We start from the raw sequence: 18,279 nt of genomic DNA, 5'->3' as shown, positions 1-18,279 counted from the left end.
ATCAGGTAACAGTTGACAGATATATGAATATATCAGGTAACAGTTGACAGATATATGAATATCTCAGGTAACAGTTGACAGATACATGAATATCTCAGGTAACAGTTGACAGATACATGAATACCTCAGGTAACAGTTGACAGATATATGAATACCTCAGGTAACAGTTGACAGATATATGAATACCTCAGGTAATAGTTGACAGATATATGAATACATCAGGTAACAGTTGACAGATATATGAATACATCAGGTAACAGTTGACAGATATATGAATACATCAGGTAACAGTTTACAGATATATGAATATCTCAGGTAACAGTTGACAGATATACGAATACCTCAGGTAACGGTTGACAGATATATGAATACATCAGGTAACAGTTGACAGATATATGAATACATCAGGTAACAGTTGACAGATATATGAATACCTCAGGTAACAGTTGACAGATACATGAATACCTCAGGTAACAGTTGACAGATATATGAATACCTCAGGTAACAGTTGACGGATATATGAATACCTCAGGTAACAGTTGACAGATATATGAATATCTCAGGTAACAGTTGACAGATATATGAATACTTCAGGTAACAGTTGACAGATATATGAATATCTCAGGTAACAGTTGACAGATATATGAATATCTCAGGTAACAGATGGCAGATACATGAATACCTCAGGTAACAGTTGACAGATATATGAATACAACAGGTAACAGTTGACAGATATATGAATACAACAGGTAACAGTTGACAGATATATGAATACCTCAGGTAACAGTTGACAGATATATGAATACATTAGGTAACAGTTGACAGATATATGAATACATCAGGTAACAGTTGACAGATATATGAATACAACAGGTAATAGTTGACAGATATATGAATACTTCAGGTAACAGTTGACGGATAAATGAATACATCAGGTAACCGTTGACAGATACATGAATACATCAGGTAACAGTTGACATATATATGAATACATCAGGTAACGGTTGACAGATATATGAATACATCAGGTAACAGTTGACAGATATATGAATACATCAGGTAATAGTTGACAGATATATGAATACATCAGGTAACAGTTGACAGATATATGAATACCTCAGGCAAAGGTTGTGATTGTGGGTTCGAATCCCGGTTCGCCCCGATTATTTTCTTAGGTTTGTCAGCACCATACCTGTGCTCGTGGGTTTCACCGAAGTGGTAAACGGCTGAGACCTGCATCACTTCGGGCTTTCCTCCCACATTAAGCTGACACGCCGTGATATGACTGGAATACTGTTAAAAGCGGCGTTAAACCCAACTCACTCACTCACTCACTAATTTCAGTGGTTTCAAATGTATCCATCCTTGTACAGTTCCTGTGCATGTTTGGCTTTTTTCTTATTCTGTGGGTGGGTGGGGGATTATAACCGTTTTAAAACTTGCTGTAGTGTGTCAAGGATTTGTTGCTCTGTTCGGGAGATCACCTGCTTACAAGGGAGTGAGGTCGCATTTTGTCTGGGTCGGGTTGTCACTCTGTCATGTGCGATGACACACAGATGCCTAAGTCTCACACTGTGGCGTTACCCACAACTAGTCTCTGAAATGAACTATTTTCAGGTAAAAGACAGTTGTTAAATTATAGTTATAAAATATTATAAAAAAAGAGCCCAGAGACTGATCATTTTCTGATACAGAAATATGCTTCACTTGCCAAATATTATAGACTTGCGTGGGCTGTATTGGATATATTTGATTCAGGGTCTGTATGACAGACTTCCTAGGGGATCACATAGTCAGGACCTATTACTCCCTCTGCGTGAAAGGTGTATCGGAGAAAAAATCTGATTTTAGTGGGAAAGGTCAGGATCTCAACCTGTGTCCTGACGTAGAAGACAAATCATCAAAATATAGTGATAATGTAGAGGCGAACTTGAAACAAATAAACGTTAATGAAAATATAAATAACATCGTTATGAGGGTTTCTTTCATAAGTGAGTGAGTGAGTTTGGTTTTACGCCGCTTTTAGCAATATTCCAGCAATATCACGGCGGGGGACACCAGAAATGGGCTTCACACATTGTACCCATGTCGGGATTCGAACCCGGGTCTTCAGCGTGACGAGCGAACGCTTTAACCACTAGGCTACCCGACCGCCCCTTCTTTCATAAGATTAACTTGGTTACAAAAATCCCTGAAAAGATTTTGATGTCAGCGTGTTTGTTTCCTGTGGTTTCGATTTAACTTCCTCGTGAGTCAGGATAAGATTAGCCTTGCTCCAAGGCTGTACTGAATAATAAGTCCATGGGTGTGTAGTAGTTCTATCCTTATAAAAGGCAAGTCTAGTTAAGCGGACAGTACTCTATGGACGCCAGGCTCTTATAGGGACAACTTGTTCTTATTATTTATATAAGCTAGAAATTATGATTTAAACCAGTGACCATATAATTATAACCTGTACCAGTTTAATCAATCACACGAATCACGGTCTAAAACAAATAAATCCAATACAGCCCATGCAAGTCTTTAATAGTTGGCAAGTCTAGACTACTGCAGTTTCGGGCCGAAAATGAAGAGAATCTTTGGCTTCTTTTCATTATATTTTATTAAGATAATTTAACAATGGATTTCTTCTGTAAAATATTTTAATTTCAGAGACAAGATGTCTAGTACCATTTCACAAAACGAAAATAAACGTTTACGTTAGGAAACGCTCGTGTTTATGGTGGCTTTTGTCGTTCAGGTCAAACACCTGAGGCCAGCAGACATTCCCGAGTTCCTCATCCGCTGCCGCGCTTGAGTGACTAGTGTTTTTTGTCGCTTTTAGCAATATTCCAGCAATATCACAGCGGGGGACACCAGAAATGGGCTTCACACATTGTACCCACGTCTGGAATCAAACCCGGGTCTTCAGCGTGACGAGCGAACGCTTTAACCACTAGTTAGTTAGCATTACAAACATTTTGTTATCTACGGAAGCGTATTAGTGCCACAGCCTAAAAAAGTATCATCTACGTAGAGGATACTTACGTATCATATACTATCGAATAATTGACTTAGGTAACAATATTTTCTCGAGTAATCGACACTAGTTTCGGGTCAGTTATGTATAACCTCTGGCTTAAATAATACTGACCGATTTGCTGGACTTTCTACATTTCTAAACATTGCTTGAAGTAAAGCTTCATTTCAATGTGTCGAAGCTACTGGAGAAGGAAACACGTCACACTCTCTTACAACCAAATAAAGAGAAGAGAGCACAAAATGCTCTCCAAACTATAAACAAACAAACAAAAAACTATAGGTCATTATTCAAAATTTGATCGAAATTATACATCAACCATAACATGGTTTAAGCCGGAGAAATCACTCAAATATGTTGATTCTCGTGAATTCTCCGTTTTGGTTTAAGAGGTAGATTGTGAATATGAAGGGTCAGAATCACTCAAACTATGTGTGTGTGTGTGTGTGTGTGTGTGTGTGCGTGCGTGCGTGCGTGCGTGTGTGTGTGTGTGTGTGAGTGAGTTGGGTTTAACACTGCTTTTAACAGTTTCCAGTTATATCGCGGCGTGTCAGCTTAATGTGGGAGGAAAGCCCGAAGTGGTGCAGGTGTCAGACGTTTACCACTTCTGTGAAACCCACGAGCACGGGTATGGTGCTGACAAACCTAGAAACATAATCGGGGCAAACCGGAATTCGAACCCACAATCATAGGTTCTCAAAGTATAAAACCTATATCAAACCACTACTCACCCTCCTCCTTTTAAGCACAATTCTGCAGTTAAAAGGTTTTATTTTTGCGCTGATAGTTTGACAATTTGAAATGATCTCAGCATGTTGTAAAAAATAAGGAAAAGGCCACATGAAAATAAACAACCAACATGTTCCCAAACATTTAAACACCTTTATTTAAGTGAGTGAGTGTGGTTTTACGCAGCTATTAGCAATATTCTAAGCAATATCACGGCGGGGGACACCAGAAATGGGCTTCACACATTGTACCCACGTCGGGAATCAAACCCGGGTCTTCGGCGTTTAACCACTAGGCTACCCGACCGCCCCCTAATGAACTGTGATAGGCACTGGCTGTAAACAGACATAGCTATGCAGTGGGAGAGCTAAGGCAGGGGTATTATATTACTTGCTTTCCACATACTTTCTGCGATAGATCTATAAAGGTAAATGATATTGTACGTATACTCCCACTGGGGGCCGGGTAGTCTGTCTCACAGTCCCTGAACCAATATTTTCCCTAACATATAAATGAAGCAAGTCTAGATTTTCCTCAGGCTCTGAACGTCCCATCTCACTGGGGATCCCTTTCAATTAAAAGGAGTTACATTATCGTTGCCAGAGTACACACTGGACCACAAGGTGAGTTCGTTATATCCGTTATTTCGTTATAAGCGTGTTCGTTATAAACGTAGTTTACTGTATTTGTTTCTCTCAAACTTAAATATTTTCAGTGACTAAAATAAGCGTAAGTCTAGGGGCCGGGTACAAAAATTCAAACATATAACATTATAACGGTTAAAGAAAGTATATACTCATGGCCATATTGAAGCACACTGTCAGAAAATCTTCTAATAGCACAGTGTGAACGTACGCAGAAAGAGTGAGTGAGTTGGGTTTAACGCCGCTTTTAACAGTATTACAGTTATATCGCGGCCTGTCAGCTTAATGTGGGAGGAAAACCCGAAGTGATGCAGGTCTCAGACGTTTACCACTTCGGTGAAACCCCCGAGCACGGGTATGGTGCTGACAAACCTAGAAACATAATCGGGGCGAACCAGGATTCGAACCCACAATCATAGGTTCCTGGCGTGCCCAAGGGACGCAACTCTGCACAGCGAATCGCAGCGCCTTAGACGACTGACGACTGCCTTCTTTGATAGGCATTTAGAAGTTGGAGTACTTAGTAAGGATAAGAAATATGGATGAACAACTTCTTTATTACAATTAGGAGCGACGTTTCGGTGTAGGTTCTAACACCGTTATCAAGCAAGTGATGTACAGAGTACGGCTGACAAGTATATATACAGGATAGGAGGCAGTGTTTATACAGTTGAATGGGATGACGATGCAGTTCCACTGGAGGTTGTCCCTGTGAGAGACAGAAGTCCTTGTACTGTCCATCTGTCCATACTATCTTGTCTATTGCTTGTCGCCTATCGACGCCAATTATCTGTTGGCTTCCCTTGTTAAGTTTCTACCTTTTGTTATCTTATTACTTTTGTTGTTCTTACATGTACATATATATGCTCTCTGCCTCATAGCATTCATTCACCCGATGAAGAAGTAAGCATATACAGTAAACTACGATTATAACGAACACGCTTATAACGAACTGACGGATATAACGAACTTACTTTTTGGTCCCGACTACTTGCTGTTGTCATGCTGTATATGTACTTACAGCGAACTACGGTTATAACGAACTAAAATTAGTAGTCCCTTTGAGTTCGTTATAACCGTAGTTTACTGTACTCCGAAACCTTGTGTTCCTCATAATAAAAAGTTGACATCCATAAACTCTCTTCCTCATGTTTGAAATATTGTACATTTGTGCTGAAATACAGCAATTTATCTTTTTATTTTTAAACTTGTGTAGTATAGGAATTCTTTTTTTAAATTTAAAAGTTAAAATCAAATATTATTTTAACAAATACAATTATGTAGACGTATTATTGAGTGCAGCCTAAGCGCCAGTACAGTTCATTTATTTTGGATATAATATCGCTAACTTAAGATATGTTCAATTGAAAATCAAACACATGATAAAATCAACGGAGAGGTATAGTTTCTTTTGCTCTTCAATTAAAATACATCCCGGGTTGCCTGTCTCCATTCTGAGCACAGAGGCGGGTGGTTAGAATGTGTGTCTTTCATAATATTTGCGCTGCATGAAATAATAGTGGTCCCTTTCGCCCTGTTTTGGTATTATTTTTATCACGCGATGAAGAAGAAGAAGAAGAAGAAAGTTGTATTTCTGTCTCACTTGTTTTACATGGACATATACCACAGCGTATGCATACTCATATAAAACATGTAAAAACAACCAATCGCTCAGCCATTTATGAGAGACATTAATTGTAAAATACAAAATGTGCTAAAAATACAGAAGATAATTCTTGTTTATGATTTCTTGGTGGGGATTTCATCTAAAGAAAGATTAATTCGCAAGTACAGACAACCAAAGTAAGTTTACAACGAGAGAAACATAAAAACGAAGCCTTTTAGATACATTTTGTACATTGGTAATGTATTTTAATATTGTGGCAGAATTTAATTCATTAATGTGATAATATATGGCGTATGATGACCCAATTATGTGAGCCGAATGCAATCAAAATTAGATCGAAATCAATTCAGGAAACCGTGTTGCGTTATATTTGCAGAGGTAAGTCATGACAAATATATAACTCCTTTTTATCTTCAGCCGCACCGCTTTCTTGGAAAACATTTGTGTGGTCCTCTGTTATGAATTGCTTTTAGAGTTATCCGCCCTTGTCGCATAGCGATTGTTTATCAAGATGGCGGCAAGGTGCTTGTGAAATGACCCGCTGAGGTTGTAAACCTTGAAAAACACTTGACGTGCGTGACAATAGCAGATAGAAGGTATGCAAAATGGATTGGGCTGTGATATAACGAATATATCGAACTGACAACAATAATTAGATGAGTAAAATAAATGTCTGTGCTCACTGCATATCGAAGCAGCTCAGCCTAGCCTATTAAATAGTCAAATTTTGACATCATCGATATTGTTGATTAAATGACATCCGATGAAGTGTTCTCTCTGGTCAGAGTACTTTGCAATGATTGAATCATACAATACATTCTGAGGATGTTCTAATGACGACGGATAGCTAAATAGAGCACAAATGATCACAGTGCAGTAGTGATATTAAAGTGTGACAACATTGGAAGGAGGAATTTGGTAGGCCTAGGCCTATATGTGAAAACAGCTTAGACTATTCATCAATGATTAATATGCTTGTTCTTCATATTTCTGTTTCTGCTCTTATATTAACATATTTCTGGAAAATACGGTATACATTCAGTGATGAATAATCTTGCAGTGGCAATATGACTAACATGGTTTTCAAAAACAGCATTCTATGTATCAGTAAATTGGATTTAATTTAGAATTCAGCAGAAACTGTAGAAATATCAGTGGTGAACACCATAACCTTTCAAACATTTCTGTTTATTTCTCACATAACTGGCCCTCATCGTTTTCCAGTGATGGGAATAAAAATAATAAACAGCAGATGTTGTTGGGTACAGGGTATTCATTGCCATTTAACAGATTATTCCCAATTTTGAATTATTTTGCAATTCATCGTTCAAATCTGAAGCCAAACGGACTGCATCAGACAATTTCTCCCAAAAAAATATATGTGACATCATCACTTTATTTGTATGCATATAACAACCGGAGATTGGGCAGTGAGCAAAAACTGATGTGAGTGAAAATGGAAAGCCAAAGAATAATTATTATAATATTTGTCACCACCATGGTGTTTAGTGGGCATCTGTTTGGTTCATTTGATCATCAGTATTTATTACACAAATTAGACACAACTGGGGTGAGGCTAACCCTAGAAATCAAAATAACACACTCTAGAGACAAGTTCCAACTTTTAATGTATCTCATTAAACGACACAATTTTCTATTTTTAACAGTTTTACCCACCAATTGTGGATTAAGTCATCTTCTATATGTGAACTATATTTCTAATTAACTAAGTTGTTTTAACACAACGTTTCTATTCTAAATTCCTGTATTTGGTCGAGACATTAGCCTTACAACTATAGCACGCAGCTAACTCATAACGACCGTCAAATAACATGTTCAATATTTTCATGTTCATTTAAAACTTTGTTTGGAATAGGTGAAGATCCGGGGTAGAATAGGTCTTCAGCAACCCATACTTGCTGTATAAGGCGACTATGCTTGTCGTAAGAGGCGACTAACAGGATTGGGTGGTCAGGCTCGCTGACTTGGTTGATACATGTCTTCATATCCCAGTTGCTTGGATCGATGCTCATGATGTCAATCACTGGATTGTCTGGTCCAGACTTGGTTATTTACAGGCCGCAGTCATATAGCTGGAATATTGCTGAGTGCGGCATTAAACAACAAACTCACAAACAAACAAACAAACAAAACAAAAAAGTTTGTGTGTATGCGTTTAGTGCACTGTTTCTCTGCTGCTTTTGCTCAAACTGTCCTTCTGTCCAACAACTTCTTCAATATACTGTTATATGTTATGATGTTTCGGTTTTATATATTTGTAGCAGGGCGTGGAGTCGTCCCACAGATGACATCCTTACTTTGTCAGCTTGCTGACGGGGTTAACCTCTTTGGTCATGTGGACAAGGCATCCGACCTCTGATCAGAAGGTCCATGGTTCGAATCCCATCACGGGACTCAGAAACTTTATGGCCGCTACATTGGCGCCCAACATGGGGTTGAGCACGTTCCTATTAAATTTGAGCAAAATGAGCCTCAGTACCCTACTATGCAGCCCGGGATGTGCCTTCTGTTGACGGGGGAGTATGTAGCAGGGCGTGGAGTCGTCCCACAGATGACATCCTTACCTTGTCAGCTTGCCGACAGGGTTAACCTCTTTGGTCATGTGGACAAGGCGTCTGACCTCTGATCAGAAGGTCCGTGGTTCGAATCCCATCACAGGACTCGGAAATTTTATGGCCGCTACATATTGTTTTTTAATTTTTTAACAAAGACATTGTAGTTAGCTGTTATGGGTGATTGCTTATGTTGAATTTGTTAACAATTTCTGCTGAATGTTAACAGATGTCCTCGATCGGACAGACCGACACACTGCTGCGCCTCAACACAGCCACCACCTTCGAAGGGGAGACCGATGCCACGTCGGAGGAGGTGCAGGTGAGCTACAAGACTGGCGCCACGTTCCAGGGGAAAGTCCAAGACCACAAGAAGGTTGGCCGTGGGGTTTTCACGTGGCCTAATGGAGAGAAATATGATGGGCAGTTTTCAGATAATTTGAGGCATGGAAAAGGTTTGTCATTTTTATTTTATCCTTGTAATTTGTGTTAATATTTGAATGATTGTGTTGGAGATTAACGATGAGAGTCAAGGAATTCTTGTCATAATATAAAAGATAATGGATCCCTTGATGAAAAAAACCCATTTCGTCCTTAATCATTTGTTGGATAGTGGTGTCAGAATTTACTTGAAATATCAATATTACTGTAAGCCCTTTTTATTTTTATTACAGTAAACTGCGTTTATAATGAACATGCTTATAACAAACTGGCGGATATAACATACTGTTATTTTGGTCCCAGATATTTGCTGTATATATCCTGTATATATGCTTATAATGGACTCAGTTATAAAGAACTAAAATTAGTGGTCTCTTTCAGTTCATTATAACTGTAGTTTACTGTAGTTGGTTTACAAAAACTTGAGCCTAAAATGCAATGTAACGTAATCGGGCGCTCTCAAAGTTAGAAATAGGGGGCTCTTATTAGAATATTATTTCGGTGAAAAACAACAGAGTTGAAAGATCATAAATTTCGTGGTTTATGCAGACAGCCTGAAATGTTTACATACGACAGATATATTTTTTCCATAATTTAATTTCCCATAATTATGAATGCATATAACATACGTATTATACACAAATAAATAAGTCCTGTGTACATTGATCAATCGGAAGGAGTGCTAATTGGGATTGTTTACTAGCCGACATATTAGAAAATATCGCCGTGGGTGCTTATTAGAGTGGGGCGCTTATTACGTCGAATACGGTAGGTGGTAAAAAAATGACCCTCATGGGTCACAGTATCACAGAAGTGTGATTGCCAAACGATAAGGAAACGATGATTGATTGGTTTTTTATTTGAAATAAAGATTTATATACGTATTATTCACCATCTCTTACAAACAGCCTTGATTTAAAATCTTGTCTGTTTTTCTCAAATCAATCCCTATCTGACCTTATTGGGAAAATCATACAATAGTTTATTCATCAAGCAGACATGGCACCGATGTATGGAACTTAAAAGTAGTTCCAGCTGTATCTTAGTTGCATAATAATTGGATTGTGAACTATGTTTTAAAGAATGTTTTATCAGAATGGTTTACGGCACTGATTACATAATCATTATATAGTAATGTCCTATCAAAAGTTGACAAAGTCATGAAAATGTCTTCAATTATGAAAATAATGCATGTTTGATAATTGAAATCTATGATTGCCTCTGATTTGTTTGTTTGTTTGTTGTTTAACGCCGCACTCAGCAATATTCCAGCTATATGATGGCAGTCTGTAAATAATCGAGTCTGGACCAGACAATCCAGTGATTAACAGCATGAGCATCGATCCACGCAATTGGGAGCGATGACATGCATCAACCAAGTCAGCGAGCCTGACCACCAGATCCCGTTAGGCGCCTTTTACGACAAGCATAGTCGCCTGTTACGGCAAGCATGGGTTGCTGAAGACCTATTCTACCCCGGATCTTCAAGGGGCCTTAAAAAAAATAGATTTAAATTCAAATTGATTTTTCTGTGTCCTGCAGGCGTCCAGTACTGGTCAGATGGGAGTTGTTACGACGGCGTGTTCGTCCATGACCTGAGGCATGGTCAAGGCTACATTGAGTGGGCAAACAAAGAGGTACTGTACTGGAACCAGAGACCACATCGGTATATGGTCTCTGCTGCTCGATTTATAATAATTGTTTCAATTTCATATTTACGAGACCGCCTCCGTGGTCTAGTGGTAATAGCGTCCACCTGGAGAGCGGAAGGTCTGGGGTTCGATCCCCGGCTGCGTCATACCAAAAGACGTTAAAAGATGGTACTTGTTGTTACCCTGTCTGGCGCTCGGCATTAAGGGGCTAAAACAAGGACTGGTCGGCTCGGAATCAGTATACTGTGTCTGAGTGAGGTATTCATGTTAAACTGCAGCATGGTATCTCAGTGAGCTAGCACTATAAATCGGCATCAGTCCGGACTAGTACAAGCAGCCACACAAACACACATACGTACATGCACGTCGCTATATAAGTGCAATAATTTGGTCGCAACGTTAAACCCCATTTCACCTCACCTCATATTTACTAGGGCTGTTACGATTCACTCGCGTATTCGGTGAATCAAACTGTATCCATTCATGAATTGAATCCATTGTTCGTGGTCACTAGAATTGAATATTTATGAATATGCAGTCATGTTCATTTACATACCCTGACCCTTAAAATATCCATAAGAACATATTGTATGCATAGATTTCTTCAAAGACAACACACTTTTATATTTAATTTGACAGTATTGTGGTCACTGGTCATTGTCACATCTGAGCAGATACTAGTACCTGGATAAGTGCAGTATATAAATGTATAATATATTAATAATTAACAAACCATGTCAAATAATTTATGTTGTTATTGTTTCGCTGAATATCATAAATAATACATCAACTGCTGATTTGTTATTGTAATCGTGAATAAATATTCGTATTCGTAACCCTATATTCATGATACGAATCATATTCACCTCACAGTGATTTCGTTGCAGCCCTAGTATCTACCTGTTCCAATGTTTCATGACAAAGACCAGAACATGTTTAGGTGCAGGCTGATTGATTGATTGATTGATTGATTGATTGATTGATTGATTGATTGTAAATTTGGTTACTTATTTGAAATATTTGACCACCTCTGTGCCCAGAAAGATTTGGTCTCTGGCCCTGACATACCTAAAGAGTGAGTGAGTATGGTTTTACGCCGCTTTTAACAATATTCCAGCAATATCACGGCGGGGGACACCAGAAATGAGCATCACACATTGTACCCATGTCGGGAATCGAACCCGGGTCGTTGGCGTGACGAGCGAATGCTTTAACCGCTAGGCTACCCGACCGCCCCTCATACCAAAAGATGTTAAAATATGGTATTTGTTTGTCTACTTCCTGGTGTTCGGCATTGAGGGGCTAAAACAAGGACTGGTCAGCTTGGAGTCAGTATACTGTGTCTGAGTAGAGTATCTATGTTAACTTGAGGCCTCACTCACTACAAGCAGCCACACACTTGCATGCACGTCGCTGTATAAGTGAAACAATCTGGAACGTGATAATTTAAAGCCCTCACTTCACCTTACAGAAGCAGGAGAGAAAGTGAAATTTCATGTTCATAGGCAACAGTTAAGATTATTCTGAAAATACAGAGCCTGATATTAGCCTAAACTGAAACAAAACATTTAATGCTGTAAATAGGTAGCTCAAGATATGCTCTGTTTTGAAGTTGCCCCTCGAGTGTAAAGTGACACTGACTTAGAAAGCTTTAGTTTCCAAGTGTAGCCTGCTAACTGCTAATCTCAGACCACTTGAAAGTCGACAGTTAGTGATAAGAGGGTGGATTGATAAGTTCTAAGCCTCACATTGTGTTACAGTGAAATCTTTTGTTGTGGACATAACATGATGTCATGGAGGTATATCCACATTACCTTGAGTCAGCTGAGCAAAGTGCTTCACTGTGACAAATCAGAAAACTGTTACCTTTATCTTCCCAAAGCAAGAGAGTTAGCTGACTATAAAAGTCCAGTTTCCACCCTTGCCGAACTAGGCTGGTATTATGGAATTAAATTTTGGCAGGACTAACAAGTCTATTCAAAGTCCAATCAAAATTGCGCAACAAAATCAAAATCTGGTTTGTAAACAGTTGTGCAGATTTCGGTCGATTGCAGGATTTGCAAAGCATGTGTACTCCTAACTCGTTGTCAACAGATATTTTCCCAATCTTTTCATGTTTTTTATCAAGGTGCTCATGTGATTTGACGCATTCGCGATGTAAGACCCGTTTTATTACAATATAGATCTTGATTATCGATCAGATCATCCTGACTGTAAGCCGCCATTTTGTTTGAAGCAAATACAAGAGGTGGAATCTGATTGGTCCATAGGAGTGGCTTAGAAGGGACATAACTGGTAATAGCCAGTGGTGGCGCTACGTTCGAGGCCAGAAATTCCAGCCAAGTTTGGCAAGGGTAGAAACTGGACTTTTAAAGTCAGTTAACTCTCTTGCCTCGGGAAGATGGTGACCTTTTGATAATGGACAAACTTGAAGAATTTGCAGTGATCAAGCACAGTTCCATTTATGTGGGACTTAGAACAATCAACCCTTGTATGTGTTGCAGTTCCTGATGAATTCTGCAGTAAAATAACCAAAATTCTGCAACTAATATGACACTATTTTGAGATAACAACCATTCCCCCCTAAAATTTAATATGAACTCTTATGCATAGTGTCACTGATATTTATTTTCTTTTTTAGATGTAAACATAGTCATAATACCACAAAAACGTTAAAAGTGAGAATTGTTTATTTCATATAATGTTTTATTGTAGGATTCATATTTTGTAGGGGACATGGGTGGCCCTGTCGTCTAAAGCCCTGTTTACACGACCACGTTTACTTATATAAGTAAATATATGTACATAAGTATATATACTCACATAAGTAAAAGTGGTCGGGTAAACGCATTTGCTTACGTAAGCAAATATACTCCAGGAGTAATTTACTTCACCTCAAGAGGTCGTGCAAAAGTATATTTACTTATAAGCAAATATACTCCTGGAGTAAATATGCTTATGTGAGTAACATTTGGCCGTATAAACAGGGCTTAATAGGCGCCGCGATTTGCTGTGCAGAGTTGCGTCCCTTGGGCATGCCATAAACCTATGATTGTGGGTTCGAATCCTGGTTAGCCCCGATTATGTTTCAAGGTTTGTCAGCACCATACCCGTCCTCGTGGATTTCAGCAAAGTGGTAAACGTCAGAGACCTGCTTCACTTCGGGCTTTCCTCCCACATTAAGCTGACAGGCCGCGATATAACTGGAATACTGTTTAAAAGCTGCGTTAAACCCAACTCACTCACGCACTCGCCATATGTTGTATGATCAAATTGCATGTTAAATGCTTGGGCATTGTTTGAGTGCAAAACTTTATAGTAAAGCTGGAAAATAATGAAAAATTAGTGTTTTGATTGATAAAAAAGGGCAAATTCTGCAATTTTTCTGCAATTCTGCAGTAAGTTACAATTTCTGCAAATCTTTCCGTGATCATGAAATCACAGAATTCATCTAGCACTGAAGTTATTTTTCCTGTGCTGCTGTCAAATATGGTTTATGGATGAATAAACAAGGCAAATTGATATCAAAATCTGTGAATGTTGTGATGCCATTGTGATCTGTTGAGATCTTCATTTTCATCCGTATATGAATGCTCGGCAGAAGACTGCTCATGTTAACCATGTCGCACTTGGTGATTTTCGAGTGTACTTGTTTCATGTTGCAGTCTTACAAAGGCACATTCTTCAAAGACCGGCGCCATGGCAAGGGGTTATATACGTGGCCGAATGGATCGTCATTCCAAGGCACGTTCTACATGGATAAAAAGGAAGGTTATGGCACATTCCACTTTACAAATGGGGATAAATTTGAGGTAAGATAAAATTGGTTTGTTCAGGAGCTCCTTGAATGGTCAGTACATTTGCATTGAGTGACAGAAATATTAAAGCTTTCCTCTGTTCAAGTGACAATGAAACTAATCAAAGATTGGTTGGAGTCAAAGAAAAACAAGGTCTATGTGTTAGATCTCCTGACTGTTATTTTTATACCATAGAGGAATGGTGTTACTTTATGTCGAGAGTTGTCTTGATTGTTATTTCAAGGGTTATCTTGATTATTTTGTCAAGGGTTATCTTGATTGTTATTTCAAGGGTTATCTTGATTGTCATGTCAAGGGTTATCTTGATTGTTATGTGAAGGGTTATCTTGATTGTCATGTGAAGGGTTATCTTGATTGTTATGTCAAGGGTTATTTTGATTGTTATGTCAAGGGTTATCTTGATTGTTATTTCAAGGGTTATCTTGATTGTCATGTCAAGGGTTATCTTGATTGTCATGTGAAGGGTTATCTTGATTGTTATGTCAAGGGTTATTTTGATTGCCATGTCAAGGTATATCAATGATGGTGCATGTTACAGGGGCTGTGTATTATTTTTGGTGCTTGTTACAGGGGCTGTATATCAATGATGGTACTTGTTATAGGGGCTGTATATCAATGATGGTGCATGTTACAGGGGCTGTGTATCAGTGATGGTGCTTGTTACAGGGGCTGTATATCAATGATGATACTTGTTACAGGGGCTGTATATCAATGATGATACTTGTTACAGGGGCTGTATATCAATGATGGTGCTTGTTACAGGGGCTGTGTATCAATGATGGTGCTTGTTACAGCAGCTATGTATCAATGATGGTGCTTGTTACAGGGGCTGTATATCAATGATGATACTTGTTACAGGGGCTGTATATCAATGATGATACTTGTTACAGGGGCTGTATATCAATGATGGTGCTTGTTACAGGGGCTGTATATCAATGATGATACTTGTTACAGGGGCTGTATATCAATGATGGTGCTTGTTACAGGGGCTGTGTATCAATGATGGTGCTTGTTACAGGGGCTGTATATCAATGATGGTGCTTGTTACAGGGGCTGTATATCAATGATGATGCGTGTTGGAGAGGCTGTATATCATTTTTTGTGCTTGTTGCAGGGGCTGTATATCAATGATGTTGCTTGTTACAGGGGCTGTATATCAATGAAGGTGCTTGTTGGAGAGGCTGTATATCATTTATTGTGCTTGTTGCAGGGGCTGTATATCAATGATGATGCTTGTTACAGGGGCTATATATCAATGATGATGCTTGTTACAGGGGCTGTATATCAACGATGGTGCTTGTTACAGGGGCTGTATATCAATGATGATGTGTGTTGGAGAGGCAGTATATCATTTATTGTGCTTGTTGCAGGGGCTGTATATCAATGATGGTGCTTGTTACAGGGGCTGTATGTCAATGAAGGTGCTTGTTGGACAGGCTGTATATCATTTATTGTGCTTGTTGCAGGGGCTGTATATCAATGATGAACGAGAGGGCCCAGGGGTGACGACATACAAAGATGGCACACAAGATGTAGGACTTTGGTTTGGGGAGAAACTCATCAAGCTGTGCTCATCGGTCCCTGATGCTTTCACCTTGAAGGACCATCAGGAATTTGACTTTAATCCTGAAGAACATGTTCTGTACATCGATCCACATGAACGAAGCAACTCGCACGCACCCTTCAACAGCGTCCTGAACCCACCTTCTGCCTTTGACTACACACCAGACAACTCTGTGACGGACCGCGTCTCGGAAATCTTCAACACATCTCTCGATCCCAGAAGCCTTGCCATTAATAAAGACTTGTTTGATGAGGAGTTCTACAAGGATGCGGAGGCTGACAACAGCAGTGATGTTCAGGTAGTGGCCTGGAATAAAACGCCATCCATGATAAACCTACAGAGGCACGTTCACAAGCATAAAGCATCTGCAAGTCAGCTTTCATTTAGTGTTCAAAAGATAATTGATGGAGATCGGAGCTCGTTTAAGAGCAAAGGCAGGCTGGAGCTGGCGTCGGAGGAGCTGCTAGGAGCTGCAATGTCTGGGGACATGGAGAAGGTGGAGGAGCTGCTCATCAACAGAGGCGTGCATCCCGATGTGGCGGACAAACACTGCCACACGGCACTCATTGGAGCCACGGTGAGTACTGCTGACACACTGTACTGAGGCTTCCCGCGTCCCACATTCAGCATACTGCATCCCCCATTCTGAAGTATATAACGTTGGGCAGATCCTGCATCCCACATTCAGCATTCTGCATCCACGATCCCGCATCAGCATCCAGCATCCCACATTCTGCCTTTCCCATCCCACATTCAGGATCCTGCATCCAACATCCAACACCCGGCATCTCACATGCAGCATGTCGGATCCCACATCCCACAGCATCCTGCATCCACCATCCCACATTCAGTATCCCGCATCCCACATTCTGCCTTTCCAATCCCACATTCAGCATCCTGCATCCCGCATCCTACATCCCACATTCAGCATCCCACATCCCACATTCTGCCTTTCCAATCCCACATTCAGCATCCTGCATCCCGCATCCTGCATCCCACATTCAGCATCCCGCATCCCACATTCTGCCTTTCCAATCCCACATTCAGCATCCTGCATCCCGCATCCTACATCCCACATTCAGCATCCCGCATCCCACATTCTGCCTTTCCAATCCCACATTCAGCATCCTGCATCCTGCATCCTACATCCCACATTCAGTACCCCGCATCCCACATTCTGCCTTTCCCATCCCACATTCAGCATCCTGCATCCCACATTCACCTTCCTGAAGTAAAGGTTGGGCATACAACAAGAAACACAAGTTTAACTGTGGTATTATACCTCCAAAACAATGAATACATAAACATGATGATTTCAGTCCTTTTCAGTATGCATATTTGTCTTGTAATCTTATACAGCAAAAGATTTTCTTTTGTTTCAGGTAAATTGGCACATTGATATTATCAACTTGTTATTAAATCACGGAGCAGATGTGAACAAACTGAATGATGAAGGGTGCTCTGCGCTGTCTGCCGGAACTATTTTCTTCTATCCAATAGAGACATTCCATTACAACATAGCTGAGCGCTATCTTGAAAAACCACCAGAGGTGAACGAAGATGCTACCAAAGATGAACAAAAACCGAAAGGGATCTTGTCAAAGAAGATGGTTGAGCCAAAGATTAGTCAAAACAACGAACTTAACCGAGAAAAATCCCAAACCGATAAGCTGATCGATCAGTATGGTGTGAGCAGCACGAGTATAGACAGCGGGATTCCCCCCATGGAGAGCATGCAGAGCCTTCGAGAGCCCGGGGATAAGTCGCTGGTTACGATAGCCGATTCAGCGGAGGATACCCGCCTGGGTGAGGATGGAGAGTTGTGTGAGGAGGAACTCAAGGATGAGGTTAAGGATGCGGATCGGGATTCAGTCATCGATAGTGACAATGAGGGCGGGGATCAGTTGGACGACGAGATTCCAGAGGATTTTGATTCTAATAAGAGTGTGAGGAACTACCAGATTGAGGTCACGGAGCAACTGGTCGAGAGGTGTGCCACCCAGCTCAGTACCAATGACCGAGTTGTCAGCCGACATTCGCTGCAGAGTGCCGGGCTCGGGACAGCCAGGATGATGGCTCTTCAGATATCATTGTAAGAATTTTTCTTTTACCTTTTTTCATATTCAGCCCTCTAAGTAGTGACCATTTCGGTGGCCAAATACAACATAAATCTATGATCGGCAACCTACATTTATCTACTGCTCGCTACTTG

General features: G+C 40.0%; 1 protein-coding gene across 2 annotated transcripts in view; it reads left to right on the top strand.

The window, feature by feature from the left end:
• The first annotated feature begins 6,522 nt into the window (after positions 1-6,522).
• Positions 6,523-18,279, top strand: part of LOC124110873 (ankyrin repeat and MYND domain-containing protein 1-like) — a 53,258-nt gene continuing 41,501 nt past the window's right edge. For both annotated transcript variants that reach the window (XM_048394048.1, XM_048394047.1), the window contains exons 1-6: positions 6,523-6,615; positions 8,822-9,047; positions 10,576-10,670; positions 14,351-14,497; positions 15,970-16,644; positions 17,450-18,159. In XM_048394048.1, coding sequence (XP_048250005.1) covers positions 8,822-9,047; positions 10,576-10,670; positions 14,351-14,497; positions 15,970-16,644; positions 17,450-18,159 — 1,853 coding nt within the window. In that variant the 5' untranslated portion in view covers positions 6,523-6,615. The remainder of the gene's footprint in view (positions 6,616-8,821; positions 9,048-10,575; positions 10,671-14,350; positions 14,498-15,969; positions 16,645-17,449; positions 18,160-18,279) is intronic.

The sequence above is a fragment of the Haliotis rufescens genome, unplaced genomic scaffold, assembly GCF_023055435.1.
Source record: "Haliotis rufescens isolate VD_foot unplaced genomic scaffold, xgHalRufe1.0.p SCAF_129, whole genome shotgun sequence".
NCBI classification, from domain to species: domain Eukaryota; kingdom Metazoa; phylum Mollusca; class Gastropoda; order Lepetellida; family Haliotidae; genus Haliotis; species Haliotis rufescens.
The sequence above is the reverse complement of the archived record's forward strand: the minus strand, read 5'-3'. Positions and strand labels throughout refer to the sequence as shown.